The sequence below is a fragment of the Xylaria bambusicola genome (genome assembly GCF_022495145.1).
Source record: "Xylaria bambusicola strain CBS 139988 unplaced genomic scaffold F5B22scaffold_51, whole genome shotgun sequence".
NCBI lineage: Eukaryota > Fungi > Ascomycota > Sordariomycetes > Xylariales > Xylariaceae > Xylaria > Xylaria bambusicola.
The window spans coordinates 162,955-179,440 of NW_025953604.1; the positions used below are offsets into that span (position 1 = coordinate 162,955).

The 16,486-nt window shown below is 50.2% G+C and overlaps 6 protein-coding genes across 6 annotated transcripts; 3 read left to right on the top strand and 3 right to left on the bottom strand.

The window, feature by feature from the left end:
* Positions 1–19: 19 nt before the first annotated feature.
* F5B22DRAFT_638903 (HSP20-like chaperone) lies at positions 20–853 on the bottom strand (the record flags this gene model as incomplete). The annotated part of the gene is made up of 3 exons (XM_047977654.1): positions 20–370; positions 520–725; positions 841–853. The coding sequence occupies 3 exons, from the start codon at positions 851–853 to the stop codon at positions 20–22; spliced, it is 570 nt and encodes a 189-aa protein (XP_047827171.1).
* A 267-nt stretch (positions 854–1,120) lies between these two features.
* F5B22DRAFT_428629 (CDK-activating kinase assembly factor MAT1-domain-containing protein) lies at positions 1,121–3,124 on the top strand. Its single transcript, XM_047971740.1, has one exon. The coding sequence runs from the start codon at positions 1,468–1,470 to the stop codon at positions 2,596–2,598; it is 1,131 nt and encodes a 376-aa protein (XP_047827172.1). The 5' UTR covers positions 1,121–1,467; the 3' UTR covers positions 2,599–3,124.
* A 656-nt stretch (positions 3,125–3,780) lies between these two features.
* F5B22DRAFT_638905 (ANTH-domain-containing protein) lies at positions 3,781–5,938 on the bottom strand (the record flags this gene model as incomplete). Its single annotated transcript, XM_047977655.1, has 5 exons — positions 3,781–5,096; positions 5,152–5,260; positions 5,317–5,507; positions 5,577–5,814; positions 5,870–5,938. 5 exons carry the CDS (start codon positions 5,936–5,938, stop codon positions 3,781–3,783), a joined length of 1,923 nt encoding a protein of 640 aa, XP_047827173.1.
* Positions 5,939–8,920: 2,982 nt separating this feature from the next.
* F5B22DRAFT_650252 (aspartyl-tRNA synthetase) lies at positions 8,921–11,239 on the top strand (the record flags this gene model as incomplete). The annotated part of the gene is made up of 4 exons (XM_047979288.1): positions 8,921–9,104; positions 9,167–9,915; positions 9,965–10,231; positions 10,283–11,239. The coding sequence occupies 4 exons, from the start codon at positions 8,921–8,923 to the stop codon at positions 11,237–11,239; spliced, it is 2,157 nt and encodes a 718-aa protein (XP_047827174.1).
* Positions 11,240–11,461: 222 nt separating this feature from the next.
* On the bottom strand, positions 11,462–15,346 carry F5B22DRAFT_621947 (glycoside hydrolase family 47 protein). The gene is made up of 2 exons (XM_047975921.1): positions 14,691–15,346; positions 11,462–14,614 (listed from the first exon to the last, which is right to left on the bottom strand). Exons 1-2 carry the CDS (start codon positions 14,919–14,921, stop codon positions 11,654–11,656), a joined length of 3,192 nt encoding a protein of 1,063 aa, XP_047827175.1. The 5' UTR covers positions 14,922–15,346; the 3' UTR covers positions 11,462–11,653.
* A 442-nt stretch (positions 15,347–15,788) lies between these two features.
* F5B22DRAFT_621948 (uncharacterized protein) lies at positions 15,789–16,289 on the top strand. Its single transcript, XM_047975922.1, has one exon. The coding sequence runs from the start codon at positions 15,855–15,857 to the stop codon at positions 16,119–16,121; it is 267 nt and encodes an 88-aa protein (XP_047827176.1). The 5' UTR covers positions 15,789–15,854; the 3' UTR covers positions 16,122–16,289.
* The last annotated feature ends 197 nt before the right edge of the window (positions 16,290–16,486 follow it).

Consider the following 16,486-nt stretch of genomic DNA (forward strand, 5'->3'; position numbering starts at 1 on the left):
TGTACGGGTATCTCTTTAACTAACTAATCTTGGCGTTGCTGAAATCCATCTCGGGATGTTGCGCCTGGAATTTCTTGAGGATGTCGGCCTTCTTCTGGTCGTCGGAGGTAGGGAGACCCATCTCCTTCTGGCGCTGGTCGTACATCATCTTCTCGACCATGCCGCGCGTCTCGCCGTCGAGGTCGGACAGCTTGCTGTTCTCGGGCTGGATCTTGGTGACGTCGATCTTGGGGGCGCTTGTGACGACGTGGGCCCACCACTGCATCTTGTTCGCCTTGTCCAGGTGTATCTCGATTGTCTTCGTGCCATCTGGCGCCGTCGTCAGGGTCCAGGTCGAATCCTCGGTCTGGATCGCGTGTGGAAGGTCGCCCTGTCCGGGGTGGATTAGACTCTTATTGCCTCGAAGAATTTCTAGACGCTGATGGCGTCTTGTGGCCTTGCGTGGCTGAGGATTTGGAGTATAGGACGACTATAGACACGAAGAACACACGAAGGGGAGGGAAGACGATAAGCACATACGTCGATGATGGGCTCCTGACCCTTAATGCCGGCCTTGAGCTTCTGCTTCTTCAGCTCGACGACGAGATCACGGCTCTTTAGATTCCCGGGAATGGAGGATATGACGATGTCGAGCTCGGAGATTGCCTGAGTCCATTTGTACGGCAGGGCGGCTTGCTCGGCGGCTTCCTTTGCACGGGCTGCTGCCTCTTGCTCAGGTGTGAGATCTGGACTGGTTAGCTTGGACCATGGTGGGGGTTATGCTTGGGTGGAGAGATGTGGTGAGAAGGAGTATTGAAGAAGCGAAAGTAGCTGGGATTCGTCTATAAGACTTATGTTTACCTTTGTCGGCCATGATTCCAATCGCTAATCCAAATGTCTGTCTCCAAAGTGAATGGTTTGGTGTGTGGTGATATGTGGTCTGTCGTCTCAGATCGAAGCAAGTGATAAATCGATGGAGGGGCAAAGAAGCTTATAGCTACCCATCGTTAGGCGCACCCCTGCCAGCGTGGTACGCCTGCAGCCTCCCGAGGTCCCTTGTAGCCAGCAACTATGATAGTCTACCTAGGTAGGTAGGTACCTATAGGTAGCGTCCTTGCTAACCCCTACCAACCCTGCCAACCCTGCCAGTCATGTCATCCCTACCTCCAGGTCCTGGCTTCAATTTATTACCATAGAACCAAAAAAGCGGCGGCTGTATCACTCGAAGGACTCTTCCTTTCTATTACACCGCATTTTGCATTTTGCTCATTTCTATACCTCTGCCTCTATTTCCGTCTCGGTACCTGCAACGTTCGGCGATTGTTTCGCCTTTCGCGAGTCTAGTGCTACTAAATGTGTAGCTTCGATCTCTACTCTCGGTCCTCAAAGCCCTAGGTCAGACCAAGACTTTCGAGCCGGGCGTTTCTTCCAAGTTGCGGCACCAAAAAGACCAGAGCGGCAAGCCAGCTTTGCAAGCTCACGATCAGCATGTCCCGTAAACCCGTGACGGGCGGCTCGACCGTCGTCAGGCTGCCAACCGGTCCGAACGCCGCCCAGATTCCCTCCGACATATGTCCTGTGTGCAAGCGCGTGCGTTATCTCAATACGGACATGGAGTTCCTGATCAACCCGGAATGCTACCACCCTATGTGCAGCAACTGCGTGACCAACATTTTCAAATCAGGCCCGGCACAATGTCCCTATGCGACCTGCACAAAGACTCTGCGGCATCGGGGATTCCGGTCCGCCTTCTTCGGCGATTTGGCCGTAGAGCGTGAAGTCGATATCCGTAGGCGCGTTGCCGCCGCCTACAACATGGTAGAGGATGACTTCGAGACTCTGCGGGATTATAATAATTACCTCCAAGATGTCGAGGACTTGACATTCGACTTGATTTCCGGGGGTGATGATGAGCGCCGCGCCGCTGAACAGAAGCTGCTACATCGCGAACAAGAATTCCGTGAGGAGATTGAGCGTAACAAGCGCCGCGGGAACGAAGCAGAACTGTCCCGCCAGAAACGTGAAGCGGCCGAGGCCGAGGCGGCGCGTCAGCGACGCTTGGAAGAGCAACGCGAAGAAGCCCGTGCGCGGGCTGAGGAAGCGACCATCAATGCTGAGGTCATGGAGGCGCTGGCACGAGGCGAGCCCGGGTCAGCCGCCGAGATCCAAGCACGTATTGTCGCCCAAAAGAGGGCACGCGTCGCTGCGATTGCCGGGACACACTTCCCAAGTCTGCTTGATTCTGGCGCTAGTAACACGCTGTCAATTCGCGGCTTAAAGACTAAGAAGATTTCGGACGAGGAAGAAGATCTTAGCAAGCCATATGACCCTTTCGCAGGACTTGGACCCGCGCTCGAGCCCACGCGCTACGAATTGCGCGATACGTATCCTAACCAGTGGCTCGACGATGCTCGCACAAGGGCCGACCATCGCGTCACTGGGTACAGCATCTCCGAATACGTTGCACGCGCAATGTTCGATGCCTTTGCTGGTCTTGGCGTCAACATCGCTGATGAGAAGAAGGATGTCGCCCGTGGTCCGGGGACAGTCATGGCAGCAGAGGCGGGTGCTACAAATCGCGTTTCGGGACGTATGGATGTCGATGATGTATTTTCATGATGAATTCTGGTATTCGGTTTAATGGCGGCGATACAGAATTAGAACTTCCATTGAAACACAGTTGCGAAAGGCCAGAGCTGTGAATAAGGAACTTCAGAAGTTTCAGCAAGCAAGCTGCTACTTCACACTTGGTCCAGAGAGACAAGCATACAGCGAAGAACAGCAACTTTGAAGAGAGAGAAGCTTAGCTTCCTCGAGGTCGATCGCGACATGCGACCATCATATTCCGTCTCATCTGCATAGCGGCGGCGTTTTGTTTTCGGCACACATCAACACTCCAGCATTAGAAACAACCCAAAATAGGTTGCGTAAAAGCATGGGACGGATGCCTAGGGTACCGGGGTTGGAGGGAAAGGAAATAATGGCTACGACGACAACAGCATATCAAGTCCAACTCGACAATATAGAACCGGGCTAGGTGGGATTGTGCAGGGTTATGTTGTCGAAGGTAGACACGGGTACAATACTCGGAAAGATTTTCTCCCAGAGAGTTGTGAGCAAGGCAATGGAAAGTGCATCAGCGATGAATTACAGTTATTCATTGGATCCCCTTTGGCAGTTCAGCCTTCACATCCCTCCAGTGTTACGACTAGCCAGTCATCCGCTACCTACAGAGTATCGAGACACCGTGTCATCCGTCAAACGACGGCAACAAGATGTTTTGCACGTTGTTTGCCGCGGAATTTCTGGCTCACACTAACTAAGCTTATGGTCACCGAGATCCTACTACGTGCAAAACCCAATAAAGCAGACGTAAATAAAGTCCAATGATGGATATTTGGCCCATTTAATATTGGTGGTACTAACGCCTGCTCGCGTCGTGTTGAGAGAGCAAAGCGGGTATTGTATCTATCTAACCCGACCTGACCGGATCTGATCTGACCAAAAAAAGCTTACAAAGTAAGTACTTACGTAGTAGTCATAGTTACATTCCGAACTGAGAAAGAAGTCAAGCGCTATCCACTCGTGTCCTTCGCGATGGGAAAAGACATTCAGAAGAGTGAAAACAGAATAAGACAAGGTCCGCCCTTCTCCCGTGCTAACAAATAAGTAGCTTCTAAAAGCGAATAGAGGAAACGCTGTTCCATGGTTGTTACGTTTTACAAGAGGCCACTCGTCTTCACAACCAATCACGATCACGTAGTTGAGCTTCCCCGCGCCAAGGCAGCGACTAGATAACTATTAATGTTGCTGCTCCCATGGTGTCTGCTGTGCCGGTCTGGGAAAGATAGGTTGCGTTGGAAGTTGATCTAGACCGCCACCGATAGGCATTTGGTTGTGTTGCCAGCCCATCCCAGTTTGATGATTAACGAAAGCGCCCTGTCGAAACGGGTTCGTGGCCCCCGTAGCTTGTGGCGCGATCCCCCCACTTGTTTGAGGTCGCTGCTGCTGCTGCTGCTGCTGAGGTTGGTTCCCAGCAGGAGAGTAATTCCTTGCGAACGGGTTGGTCCCAGTGGCAGCGGGTTGCAGCGAGACCGGGGGCTGCAGAGGTGGTGGAGACTGAAAGGGCGAAGTTGATGATGGATTGGCAAAAGGTGTCATGCCCTGTGGTGACGATCTGGCAAAAGGGTTTGTGGGCTGTCGGGTTAAAGCGCTAGGGGGCTGAGGCTGAGTCGGAGGACCCGTTGGTGTGGAAAAGGTATTTTGAGTGGCGCCATTAGCAGGCATACCGGTTGGGTTACCCATCATCATTGACGCCCTGAATGGATTCGTCGTCTGCTGGCCGGTCTGCATGGGGGGTGAGAGAGTACCCGTAGAGAAATTTGCAACAGAATCCTGTGGTATTGAGCCTAAGCTATTGGGATTGAAGGCTGGCTGGGGTGTATAGCCACCGAAGCCGGCGCCAGTGAAGTTAGGCTGGATCTGAGCAGGCATTTGTTGTGGCAGTGAAAACCCAGTGGTGCTTGGCTGTTGAAATGGGCTATTGTTCGGATACCCCGTTGCCTGAGGCACGAAGCCATTGCTTTGCAGCTGCGTTGGTTGCTGGATTCCGGACGGCCAGGTGTTGCCAGTATTCGCTAGTGGCATCTGTATTGACTGACTTGGTTGGGCGTTGGGTTGTGTGCTCATGGTGGTCTGATTTTGCTCTATTGAATCGAAGAAATCAATGAGATCTGGGTCAGGCCCCTTAGTGGCCTGGGGTGCCTTGGGAGCAAATGCAGACGACACATTTGCTGTAGGGAACGGCTTAGTAGCCTCTGACTGTGTTTCTGAGGTACTCTTTTCACCTTTGGAAAATCCACCCTTCTTTTTGGCCTGTTGTTCTGCTATATATTGTCTCCTGTTTATCTCAAAATCAGGATCGTTAAGGTAGTCTTCGAGCTGGCGACGTAAGTTGACTGGAGCGTGTTTCAGCTTAGGGACTTCTACCCTTGTATGAGGCTCCCATTGCCGAGCCACTGTTAGATATTGGACAACAGCATCAGTAGTTTTAGTAAACTGACGGTAAATGTCCATAGCACGTTCCGCATCCACCTTCGACATTTCGAAAAAGTGCCCTGAGGATCGTCAGCTTCTGATGAGACAAAGTAGCCAATAGGTTACAGGTTTTACCTAGTATGTTGATCATTCCTTGATTTAAAACCTGAAATAGACTTAGAAGATCAAGAACCAGAAGTCTGAAAACGGTGATGGTAATCTCGTTCTCAGGCTCGTCCAAGACCTTTCTAGCGGTCAGTCATTCGATCAATCCGCACAAGACACATCATATAGACATACGTCACATTTCAACAAAGCAGTTAGTTGGCGCTGGACTACTTCGGTCTCTCGCAACAGGCCCTTTTCGACTGACAGGCTCTCTAGTCGTGTCTCCTTCGCACGCACCCAGTCTATCTTGGTATCCTTGTAAGCGCGCACCCGCTCCGCCAAGTAGGAGGCATAGTGTCGAATATTTCGGCCTTGTATCTGGGCTATAGCAAGGCAATGGTTAGCATAGAGCACAGAGTATCCCATAGTCTTGGTGAGAGGGGCGAACGAACCATCTGTAAAGGAGCTAATCGCTAATTGATTGCGGTTTCTAGCGAGGTACGATAATGTCGCGTCAGGCGAGCCCTCTCGAAACATTAAATGTACTGTTATTAAACTTTTGAAGACGACGGTCCATGTCGAGTCGCGAAGTCGGTTTTGCAGGGCGCGAAAAACCTCCCCAACACCAGCCTCACCGGCGTGCGTAGCTACCAGGATATGCTCGATGTACTTCGTCTTCGGGGGGGCAGCCTACGGCAGGAAGACGGGTCAGAATGGACAGACATCTCATCTCCCATGAGAAGACGGTTCCGGGTTTCCGACTCACTTTGATCTTAGTTGCGCCCTTGACGGACTTCTCGAAAGAGCTCGACATCTCTTCTCAAACCCGTAGGGGGCTGGGCTGATGGAGCAAGCGTACAAAAAGGGTAATGGAAACAATGGACGATCAGTGATCTGTCTCGTCGGCTCGGTTCGCTTTGCACGTCACGCAGATCACCGATGGGCTGAGTTGGAGAAATACGACGTCGTCAGGGTAGGACAGAAGCTGCACGTCACTACGACGTTTGCGGCCGAGCTTCGAGACTGAGAGCACAGCGCACGAATAGGAGCAGCGAGTTTCCCCAGTACTGCAGACCAGCGTACGGTTGATTGGGAACGGGGGCGCGCACGTTGGTCAAGCCGGCGAGCAGCGGATAGGGACAGACGAAGGACGAGTACGGGGACGCGGGCGGACAAGTAGGTAGACGGAGAGCAAGAGGCAGTCAGCGTCGTCCCATGGCTGGCTCTGGCTGGCCTGGCGCACGATGTCGTCGGGGTGGTCGGGTCTACGATGGCGTCTGCATTAACAATACAAGTATGGATTCAGTCAAGTAGAATTGCTGGTTGCCGGTTGCTGGTTGCTGGTGGCTGGTTGTCCGTGTCGTCGTAGCGAGCGGCCGTCGGCAGGTTGGAAATTGGGAGTTGACTTTCCCCAGCGTCGGGCAGATACAGCACCGCGTACGTCGATGGTGGGGGCCCGTACATGGCGAGCCGGGGCTAGCTTAAAGGGGAAGCTGACGCCAATCGTCATTGGCTCCTGTAAGACTCCTGACTCTGGCTGCTAACCATGTCTCATTTGCTTTACTATGTATGTACTATGTAGGTAGTAGCATCTGAAGTGCAATAACAATTTATATAGTATATAAACGATATGGTCATCTGTCCTCCAACGTCCTACGAGGCATGTAGCATATAGAAGCTAGCTGATACTAGGTATCGAAAGTGCAGATGGATTTACCCCACGGCGATAAGCAACTACGAAGTAGAACCTTGATCTCTTGCATGAGGGCTATACAAACTATATATCTTCCTGGCTAAGGAGTATATGTCGCTATTTCCAAGCCATCAAATTGTAGAAACATCATAATTGATTAAACACGTAGGTACTGACCATACTTGACTTAAAGAAAAATCAATTGAGCAAAAATTCTTATCAATGGCCATAGGAACAGTGTAAAGGGCGCTGTGACATCAATCCTTTGGGGAAATCGTCATATAATTAGACATTTAGGTGTATACCATATCACTATAGTTTCTCACATAAGGTTTCATAGAAATGTCGGGCAGCCCGAAGGAAGCAAGCACCACCCATGTATCCAAGAGCATCAGGGTTTGCGTCTTGACGCTGCAAGAATCGACATCGAAAAGAAAGAAAAGCAAGAATATTGTTCACGTTAATTATATGTATCTATGCCTGATGAGCATCAGATAATGGCAGAATGACTTAACCAAGGGCATCTCCTGGCCTATCTCAATGGCCCTTGCCGGTTAGCGTTCTTTTAAATCATTGCCCGGATAGCTTACATAATCCAACTTTGTACAGATAAGTCATCTGAGTAATTCCCTAGGGAGCTTAGATGATAGGTCCTTTCGCGAATATTTCCCCGCTAGAAAGTCACGTAGGACATCAATTTGCCTACCTAGTTGGATAGATCGCCCTCAAACTCTTTTAATTTAAAATTGCCTCTCCTTCGTGCAGAACACATGGTGGCACAAGCTCGAGACCCAAAATCATTAGAGATGGTTCTCAGATACACATACCACCGGACTGCTAATTGCAGCAAATCGGTAAGAAATAGACACATTCTAATCTCGTATAAAAGGAGTCTTCACATCCAACGAACAGTATCTTCCATCACTACTGGCCCAGAAGTAGGAATGATGAAAAGAGTAACACTGACGGCGAAATAGAATGTCTTTCCAACACCGTCTAGACTCCAAGCATTGGCTGTCCAATGATTACAATGATAGGGACTGGGGTGTGCCAATGGGGTATCGTGAACGAAATCGTTACGATCATACAGCTTATGCATCCCTCCTAAGTCGTTCGTAAGCTTAAAAAGAGAACAAGACAAGCAGACAATATACCAAAAATATGATGGTAGGTCCCGCTTCACCTATTCAAATTCATAATTTGCCTGGTGATGACGACAGCAAGCTAGGGGCATCTCACATCACCTGTGCTCCTCACTACCGTGGCCTTTCTAGTACCGGCTTATACATACCAGGCCAGACCGGGCCACAGATCATCGATAGGTGGTTTCACTTGATACATAGAATGGCCGGGAAGGATATGGAGATAGACGAGAATGATTAGTCCCACTTGAGACATACCCTATCGAGAGGCTACGCGATTCAGGACTTGATAGCGTGAGTGTACAGCGAACCTGCCCACAACCCCGGACAGTTTTGGTACCTGGCATCGCATAGCACCAGATCGTGCCCAATGATCGCGAGAGACGCACATCGATAGCGCGATGTCCGTGTTCACATCTTCCAGTATTCAAATTGATTTATCAGAGTTGCCTTCTTGCGTCCGATGTAAACAAGGTCGAGGTGTGTCGAACGCTTATTTCATGATTCCATTCTTCTCTTTGCAGCAGAACCACTTGAGCCTCCGAGGAGGAGAGTTCTAGAGCTCCAAGAAGCAGAACACATCATATTATACACGCGGCTTTCATCATCTGCGAGAAGGCTTGTATTAGCAAAGAGGTCAAGAGTAACGACGGTTGCGCGAACATGGATACTCACATTGATTTGAATTGGAAGGATGAAGAAGAAAGGAAAAAAGAGCTTCAAGCCCCACTGACAGCGGCCGAAGAAATATGTGGTGGATTGGCGGAGCTAGAAGAATTGACAGCTGGTGGCAGCTGTGGATTTGTGTCATGCTATGAGAGGTACCGTACCTAGTCACATCAGGTCGAATGATGAACTTTTAGGTGGGTCTAATCACCGCTCCAAGTTATTCTCGACGCCTGAAAGTCATGTCTCCATTTACCATGATATAATACATATTGGCTCATCAGGAGGCGCTGCCATGTCAATATCTAGATTACCCCTCCTAAGGGCTGCCTCGAGACGTGTTGCCGTACCAAGCAGTGCGCGTTCACTCTGGGGGCTTCGAACACAATGTCGTGTCTTCAGCTCAGAACCCAGCGACACTGCTACCCCATCCCAAAAAACTATAGCTGAGACCCAATTCGAAATCTTCAAAAATAGTCGTAAGTTATTTGAACCCTATATACTTTATTGCAGAGCGAGACTAAGCAACTCGAACACCTAGTTGGGCCAATTGCGCTCCAATACATCCATCCAGGCCACCAATCGCCCGAACCAGGCAAGGAGGTCGAACTGACGGGCTTTCTTGGAAAACGGCGAGACAGGGGCCAGAATCTGAGCTTCTGTGAAATTACGTTGAATTTAAGAGATCGGCCTCGTGTCCAGATTGTATCTAGCTGGGAGGAGGAGCACTCAGCGGAACACACTGCCCACACTAATCTGAAGTCGGTGCCTGCGCACAGCCCAGTGGTTGTCACTGGAACCTTGCAAAATAGGGCCGCCGCCGCCACCAAAAATACTCAAGATGGTACTGAAGCCCGTTCAAAAATCATGATAGGCGAATATGAGTTGAGGTTACGGTCCATCAAGTGTCTGAACACATTTCCCAAGGATATCATCGTCTCGAAAGACGCAGTGTGGCCCCCTCAATCTCGCCATCTGCAGATGAGATTCGATAACTCTCTGTATGAACGTTTGGTATTTCGCGAGGCCGTAGCTACAAAGCTACGTCGTGTTCTGCATGTAGAAGGTTTCGTCGAGGTAGAGACACCGGTTCTATTCAAGTCTACCCCGGAAGGTGCTCGGGAGTTCTTGGTACCGACCCGGCGGAAAGGATTTGCATACGCGTTGCCCCAAAGCCCTCAGCAGTATAAGCAGATTCTTATGGCTGGTGGTATTGGCAAGTATTATCAGTTTGCCAAGTGCTTCCGCGATGAAGACCATCGTGCCGATCGACAACCCGAATTCACTCAGGTTTGTTTTCTCCCGTTTGTCTAGTCGGTAGTCTACTGACAGGCAGCAGCTCGATCTGGAGATGAGCTTCTCTAGTAGCAAGGATGTGAGACGACTTGTCACTAAATTGATGCGATCCTTATGTTCGATGTTTGCTCCTACTCAAGCCACCAATATTGATGGTGTAGGAGATAAGCAGCCGGACGGCGACGAAAATCATTCCAGTAATCGATATATTGACTTTGATAGGCCAAATACCATTTCCTACTTGAGGGCCATGCGCCTTTACGGCATCGATAAGCCAGACCTCCGGATAAGTCCGAATCATGCATCTGAGGTGATTCCATTATTTCTACGTTGTTGCATCATTTGCGCTAACAAATAGCAGATAATCTCAATAGATTCCTTGGTCTCTCCAGAGTTTAAGCAGATGATCACTAACCTCGAGAATCCGGTCGTAGATGCATGCAAGTTCCGGTTCAACGGATCACCACAAGAGTCGGGTAGCTTCATCAGCAAACTGTTCGATATGCTGCCAAATACGACTCACAAATTAAGTGGTGACAGCACACCGGGCGTGTTCGTTGTAGACTCATCAAAGCCACTCCAGGGCCTATCCGCCCTAGGACACGAAGCAGCAGAAAGTCTGCTCAGTCGTGCGACTGACGATTGGCTGCTTGCAAGAGACGGTGACGTAATTATCACACACGCACGCAAACCTCAATTACAAGGTGGCTCTACAGAACTCGGCAGGCTTCGGAAATTGATATTTGATACTGCCGTAGAGGAAAATTTGATGCCCAAGGATTCGTCCTTGCGATTTCTTTGGGTCAACAGATTCCCTCTATTCTCGCCCGACGATGGCGAACCAGGCCAAGGAGGTTCGGCTGGCATCTGCTCTACGCACCACCCTTTTACCGCGCCCCTATCGCCCGCGGACGTCGATGCTCTCAAGAGAAAACCGCTTAGCGCCGTAGCCGATCATTACGACCTCGTGCTCAACGGCATGGAAGTCGGGGGCGGAAGCCGACGTATCCACGTCGCCGAGGTGCAAGAGTACGTTTTCCGAGATATCTTGAAAATGACCGACGAGGGCATTGCCCAATTCTCGCATCTCCTCGAGGCACTACGGGCAGGATGCCCCCCACATGCTGGGTTTGCGATTGGATTCGATCGGCTGATTGCAATACTCTGTGATGTCCCTTCCATTAGGGACGTCATCGCGTTCCCCAAAAATAACAAAGGCGAGGACCCGCTTGTGGGTAGCCCGTCGAAGACGACGCTCGCCCAACAAAAGACGTACCATCTTTTTGTTGAGCCGACGTCCGAAACCTCCTCGTCTTAGACGCCTGCTAGAGCCTAGGGTGGGCTTATATCTATATAACAACCACTTAACTTGTATCATACATGCATACTGCTATATCACCTCTGTACCATCACCCCATTGTATCTTCCAGGTACAATGCACGATAATTAGGCAGTTAGGGACCCTTGTTGACTGTAGACCTGTATAGCTTTCGTACCATAACCGATATAGCATTGAATATACAGACAGTCGACCTAGAACTAACATAAGTGAACAAGACCGAAAGTGAAGGGAAGGGCCTGCGCCAGTTTATGCGTGATGCTAATATAACGACTAGCTTCGAGATATACATATGCCACAAGCTCTCCAAAAGTAAATCGAACACCCGCAATGACGCCACTAATGCTTTCTTTTCGCTATCCAATGCATATATGCATCCCATCGTTCACGTAATCAAAGTACTACAAGGTTATTGATCGTCAGCCCCTGACTCTCAACATGGTATCTCCTCCGCATGCCAATACTTTTCGCTGTCTTCAGCAGCTCATATGTTGTGTCTCCATCGCCCACCATCAGCATGGGGATGGGACGGTGGCGCGGGATACCCGCGGGTGTCCGCTGCTCTTCGTCTAACAACGGTCGGATCAAGTTGAAACCCCAGACATCTTCTTCGCCCTCCTTGGACGACTCTTCATCACCTGACACTACAATGACAAGCTGTAGCCCATTGCGGTGGGGGGCAAAGGAAGGGATGTTCGCTAGCTTATCAGAGAAGGAACAGCCGCCTCGTCGCATAACAATGATTTGATGCTGTTTCGGGACTGCATCGGGCAATTTCCCCTGACAAGCCTGGTCGGCAAAGTAGAGTCGCTTCCACGAAAGTGACTCGATATGCGTTTGAAGATTTGGATTCGGAGCCTCCGAAATATCTGGCAGAGGTGCCATGCCCACACCTACGGGTGTGATTGCTGGGATGTTTATATACTTATACTCGATCTTGGGTGCCGGTTCAGGGCCAAAAGTAGCCACTGGCTCACGCAGAGCCGATGTAAGTTGCTGTAGCAAAGAGTTGAATATGTTTGTCGCTCCTAGGTCTGAGTCGTGCATTTCGACAATAGGTTTCGTTTCAGGTTGAGGTAAATCTGTAGCGGTCGAATTATGTGTCGGCATTATATTCGGAACCTCGATTTGCAACACAATGTCGACAAGTACTGCATCGCGAACGCGATGGAAAAGAGGGTCTGAAATATCTGCAAGAACGTCACGGGAGATGAAGACTTTTTCATCCCTCCCGAGGAGAAAGTTACCTATACTATACACCCTCCATCCTCGTTCCGATGTAGTGGGCGGTTCCTCGAGTATCATTCCTATTTTCAGGCCTGAAAGACTATTGACTACAATGCCTTCGCTACCCATTCGAACCAGATTACCATTCCCGAATACGAGATTGAAGGCACTGCCTACAGATTGTTGGGTGTTAGAAGGGAATTCGATGACGCTGGTGTGTCGCTGTTTTGATGCTACGCATATTCCATCGACCGGCAGCATAGATTGGGGAAGTGTCCAAGGAAAGTGTGTATGGTTCGAAACAATTAGAGGTCGTTGTTCATTTGTGTTCGATGGTCCCGGTTGGGGGTTAGGTTCCACGACGCCGTGAAAATTTGGTACCTGGTGAAGTCGAATCAAGGTCGCCGCATTATATAGGTCCGTCCGTGCAGCAGTGGCCGAACCAGATAAGTGAGGGAGAGGTGGGGGTATGGGACAAGTATGGGTGAAACTTTCATCGAAGTAAGGTTGAAGAGATCTGTCACTTTGTCGCTTTTTAGGATGACGCAGGACAGTCTTGCGTGGAATGATCAATGGGTGGCCTTCTGTTGTGAAGACGTATGAGGCATCCAGCTTGTTGAGCGGATGCTCGGCATCAAAAAGGAGGTATAGGTATTTAGCAGTCTCTCCAAGAAAGAAGCTCTCCATGCGATCACTTTTCTCGCCAGTACGGACGTCCTGGAGGCCAGACCAGCCACAGTCCGTCCAACATCGCCTAGTTATATCTTTCAATGTCATCTCACCGGCGTACAAATACCAGGGGTCTCGGGTAGCACGGTATAAGTGGTAAGTCGACTCAATGAATTCTGGCCTACCAGGCCACCACCCCAGTCCGCCTTCAACATGCCCATCACGGACTGACCAGCGTTCTGGTAAAGCAGAGTAACGAGTCCACAGAGCCGTGTAAAGAAGATGGGTCTCTATAGCTTCATCCAATTCTCCTGCTAGGGTGAGTAAGCCGGAATAATAAGCGCCTAAACTGTCAATCCAGAAAGTTTGAGGCGACCCTGTGGAGATATGCGCGTTAACGTAGTGAGGGTGGTGCAAATCAGAATAGAGGTGACGCTTAATTGCAGCATGAGCATGGTGCCAGGCCTCGAGAAACGAATCTGGGGAGTTATCCTTATCAGAAAGCGGAGGGTATATCTGATTCGGATCAAGCCATCTTTCGTGGGCATCATGGCGGGGAACCGTTTGGTTCGGTAGCTCATGGCCAGATAGGAGTATATGTGTTTTGAGTGCGTACTCGAAGAAGCTGTCAATCCCGGCACCGATTCCAGAAAACCCTCCTATCCAGTGCCCTTCTTCAGCATCAACACCAGCGCCTATTAAACCAATATTGCTTCTCCGCGACCATACAGCCCAGAAAGCTCTTTTTGCCGCTTGCTCAAACCGAGGATCGCCCGTAAGACGACTCAAAACAGTGAATTCGAGAACGAGACTGCCGGCACCAGCGCTACATGTCTCTGTAATTTCAGGGGATTCTTCAGGTCTCATAGGTTGAGGGCGCGTCTTTTCATGTAGCGGTGAGTTCACGTAGAACGGTATACCATGCCGCAAATTGACACGGGGGTAGGGCATCCCAGTCTGGGTGTAGAAGGCTGGTAGTAGGCGTTGGGCCAAGTCGAGGGCAAGCCGCAAAAGTTGGCCGTCATATTTAAACGAATTAGGCCAGACAATTGGATGCTCTTCAATGTCTATGGCTGCTCTTCCAGGATCGTAACCCGCGATGGGTAGCTCGCCCACAGCAAACAAATGTGCACTTAGCAATCCTCCAACGCCCCGGATCACGGTCTCGAATACTTGAACTTTACTATCGACATCGAAGCCTCGTCCTCGGGCTCCACGGCCTGAGGGACCAGCCCGACCATCGCCATATTGTACAACAAGCGCAGCTACACCATCCTGAAAATCGGCTAGGGCTTTGGGGCCCGTGTTCCTGCTATCGGGAGGTGCAGAGGCGAGAATAGCAAGTGTGGAAAGGCTATCTATCAGAGTCAAAGAATAATTTCCAAGGACATCGTTAAGTTCGACATTTCTGGGATTGATGGGATCGCGAGTCAACGGTGTGCATGAGACGGGGCGCAACTATGAGAGGCAATATGTGAGTTCTCTAGGTCTAATTAAATAGGGGCGGCGGGTGGGGGAAAGCAGAGAAGCGTACCTCGTCCTCGGGGAAAGCTATCTTCATGTAGTTATCGAAGCCATGGTAGAACATGTCGACCGTCTCATGGCGTAGTTCGGCGATGCGGCCAGGCTGCATGGCCAGCACGGGCGCCACTAGCCATAGCGGCAGGAGGAAGGCGAAGGTCGGGATAAGATTAACAAAGCGGCATGGCGTCGCGAGCGAATACAATAGGGCCAACCTGGAGCCGGCCGAGCCTGGCAAGGGCATCACCGGCAACAAGGTGCAAAAGAATGCATGTGTGAGACCAGCAGTCGGTTAGGTAGGCAGTGACGGGCAGCGGAACAACAGGCGCGAGGACTCGACGAAGAGAGCCGCGTTCGCCGGTGCCGGCACCGAAAGAGGATTGCAGGTAGAAGGACAAATAACACAAGGCAAGACGAAACGAAGAGCAGGCAAGGCGGCCGGCCAATTGAATGTTTTTTGGTAATGATGATATGCAGGATCACATTACCTGATTTTTCTATGGCTATAAACAGGGGGACCGGGATGATGATGATGGTGGTGATGGTGATGAGGCTAAGCAAGCACCAAGCACAGCGTCGAGGTCGCCTGTAGGTACCTAGGTAGTGGCGGAGGCTAACGGCCATAGGTACCTAGCGAGCATGTACACGGACTTTACCCACTAACGCGGCACCTAGTTGACTCCCTGTCTTCGCGATAAGGACAGTCTACCAGGTACTTACGGACATAGGTATACTTACATGTACTTACATATGGTACCGCACGCCTTTGAGGACACGTGCCAGTCTTGACTGACCAAGTTCTTCAAGACCGGGGGAATGTGTCAATTAGCCGATTGTTGATAAATGGAATCATATGTGACAGACTGATAACAAATACTATGCTGTATGAAAAGAAAAGGAAAATCAGTGCGAGCAATGTTGCTGCTAAGTCCATAAGGCCCTTCTCACCGACCTGCGGCTCGATTCAGAGGTAATATAATATAACCCAGAATTGTATGAGAAGTAACAAGCAATAAACCATCAAGCTAGAGACACACTGCCTCGATGGAGCGCGGAGTGCTCAAATGGTCGCTAACTGCCTGCAAGTATTCATGGTTAAGGGCCTAGGCTTGATACTATTGAATATGTCTATAAGTCGGAGAGAGAGCAATAAGACCAGCAAGTGGCCTGCTTATATATGTTGATGTTGCTATTGCGGAGCATCTCAACTTTGTGTGCCAACTGCTACCCGCTTCCCGTTTCCGGTTTCTTGAGACAGGACCTGCGTCCGTTGAAGACTTTATCTATGCAGAGACTTTCTGCGCGTCCACTGCTGCATCGACGCCCGGTTCCTGCAGTAAAGCACGCTTCGTCCCAACGTAACGTGACAAATGACAGCGCAGGCAGCGACGACGAGAATGACAGCCGTCAAGAATTCGAGCAGTATGGATTTAGATCAGTTTAGCTTGCATCATCCTAGGCGAGCATAACAGCAACTTGCGCGCGCAGATCTCATTTCAGGAACCGATGCCAACCCCGTGGTAGCCAACTCAGCAACTCCACCCCAACTGCGACTCTGCATTTCAAGAAAAAATCATGAGGTCCCGATCTGCGGATCCCCGAATGACTATTTGATCACAAGCGTTTGGATTACCCAACGTAGTAGTAGCAATTGTAAATGGTAATATCTACAGGTATAGTGACCTAAAGCGTATGCACGTAAGATTATCACGTACGTGGATCAGACACGTCGAGAAATTACATTTTAGTTTGTACGATAGGAACGGTCTTTACGTGCATATGTAGCATGCAGACATTTCGCCCCATGCC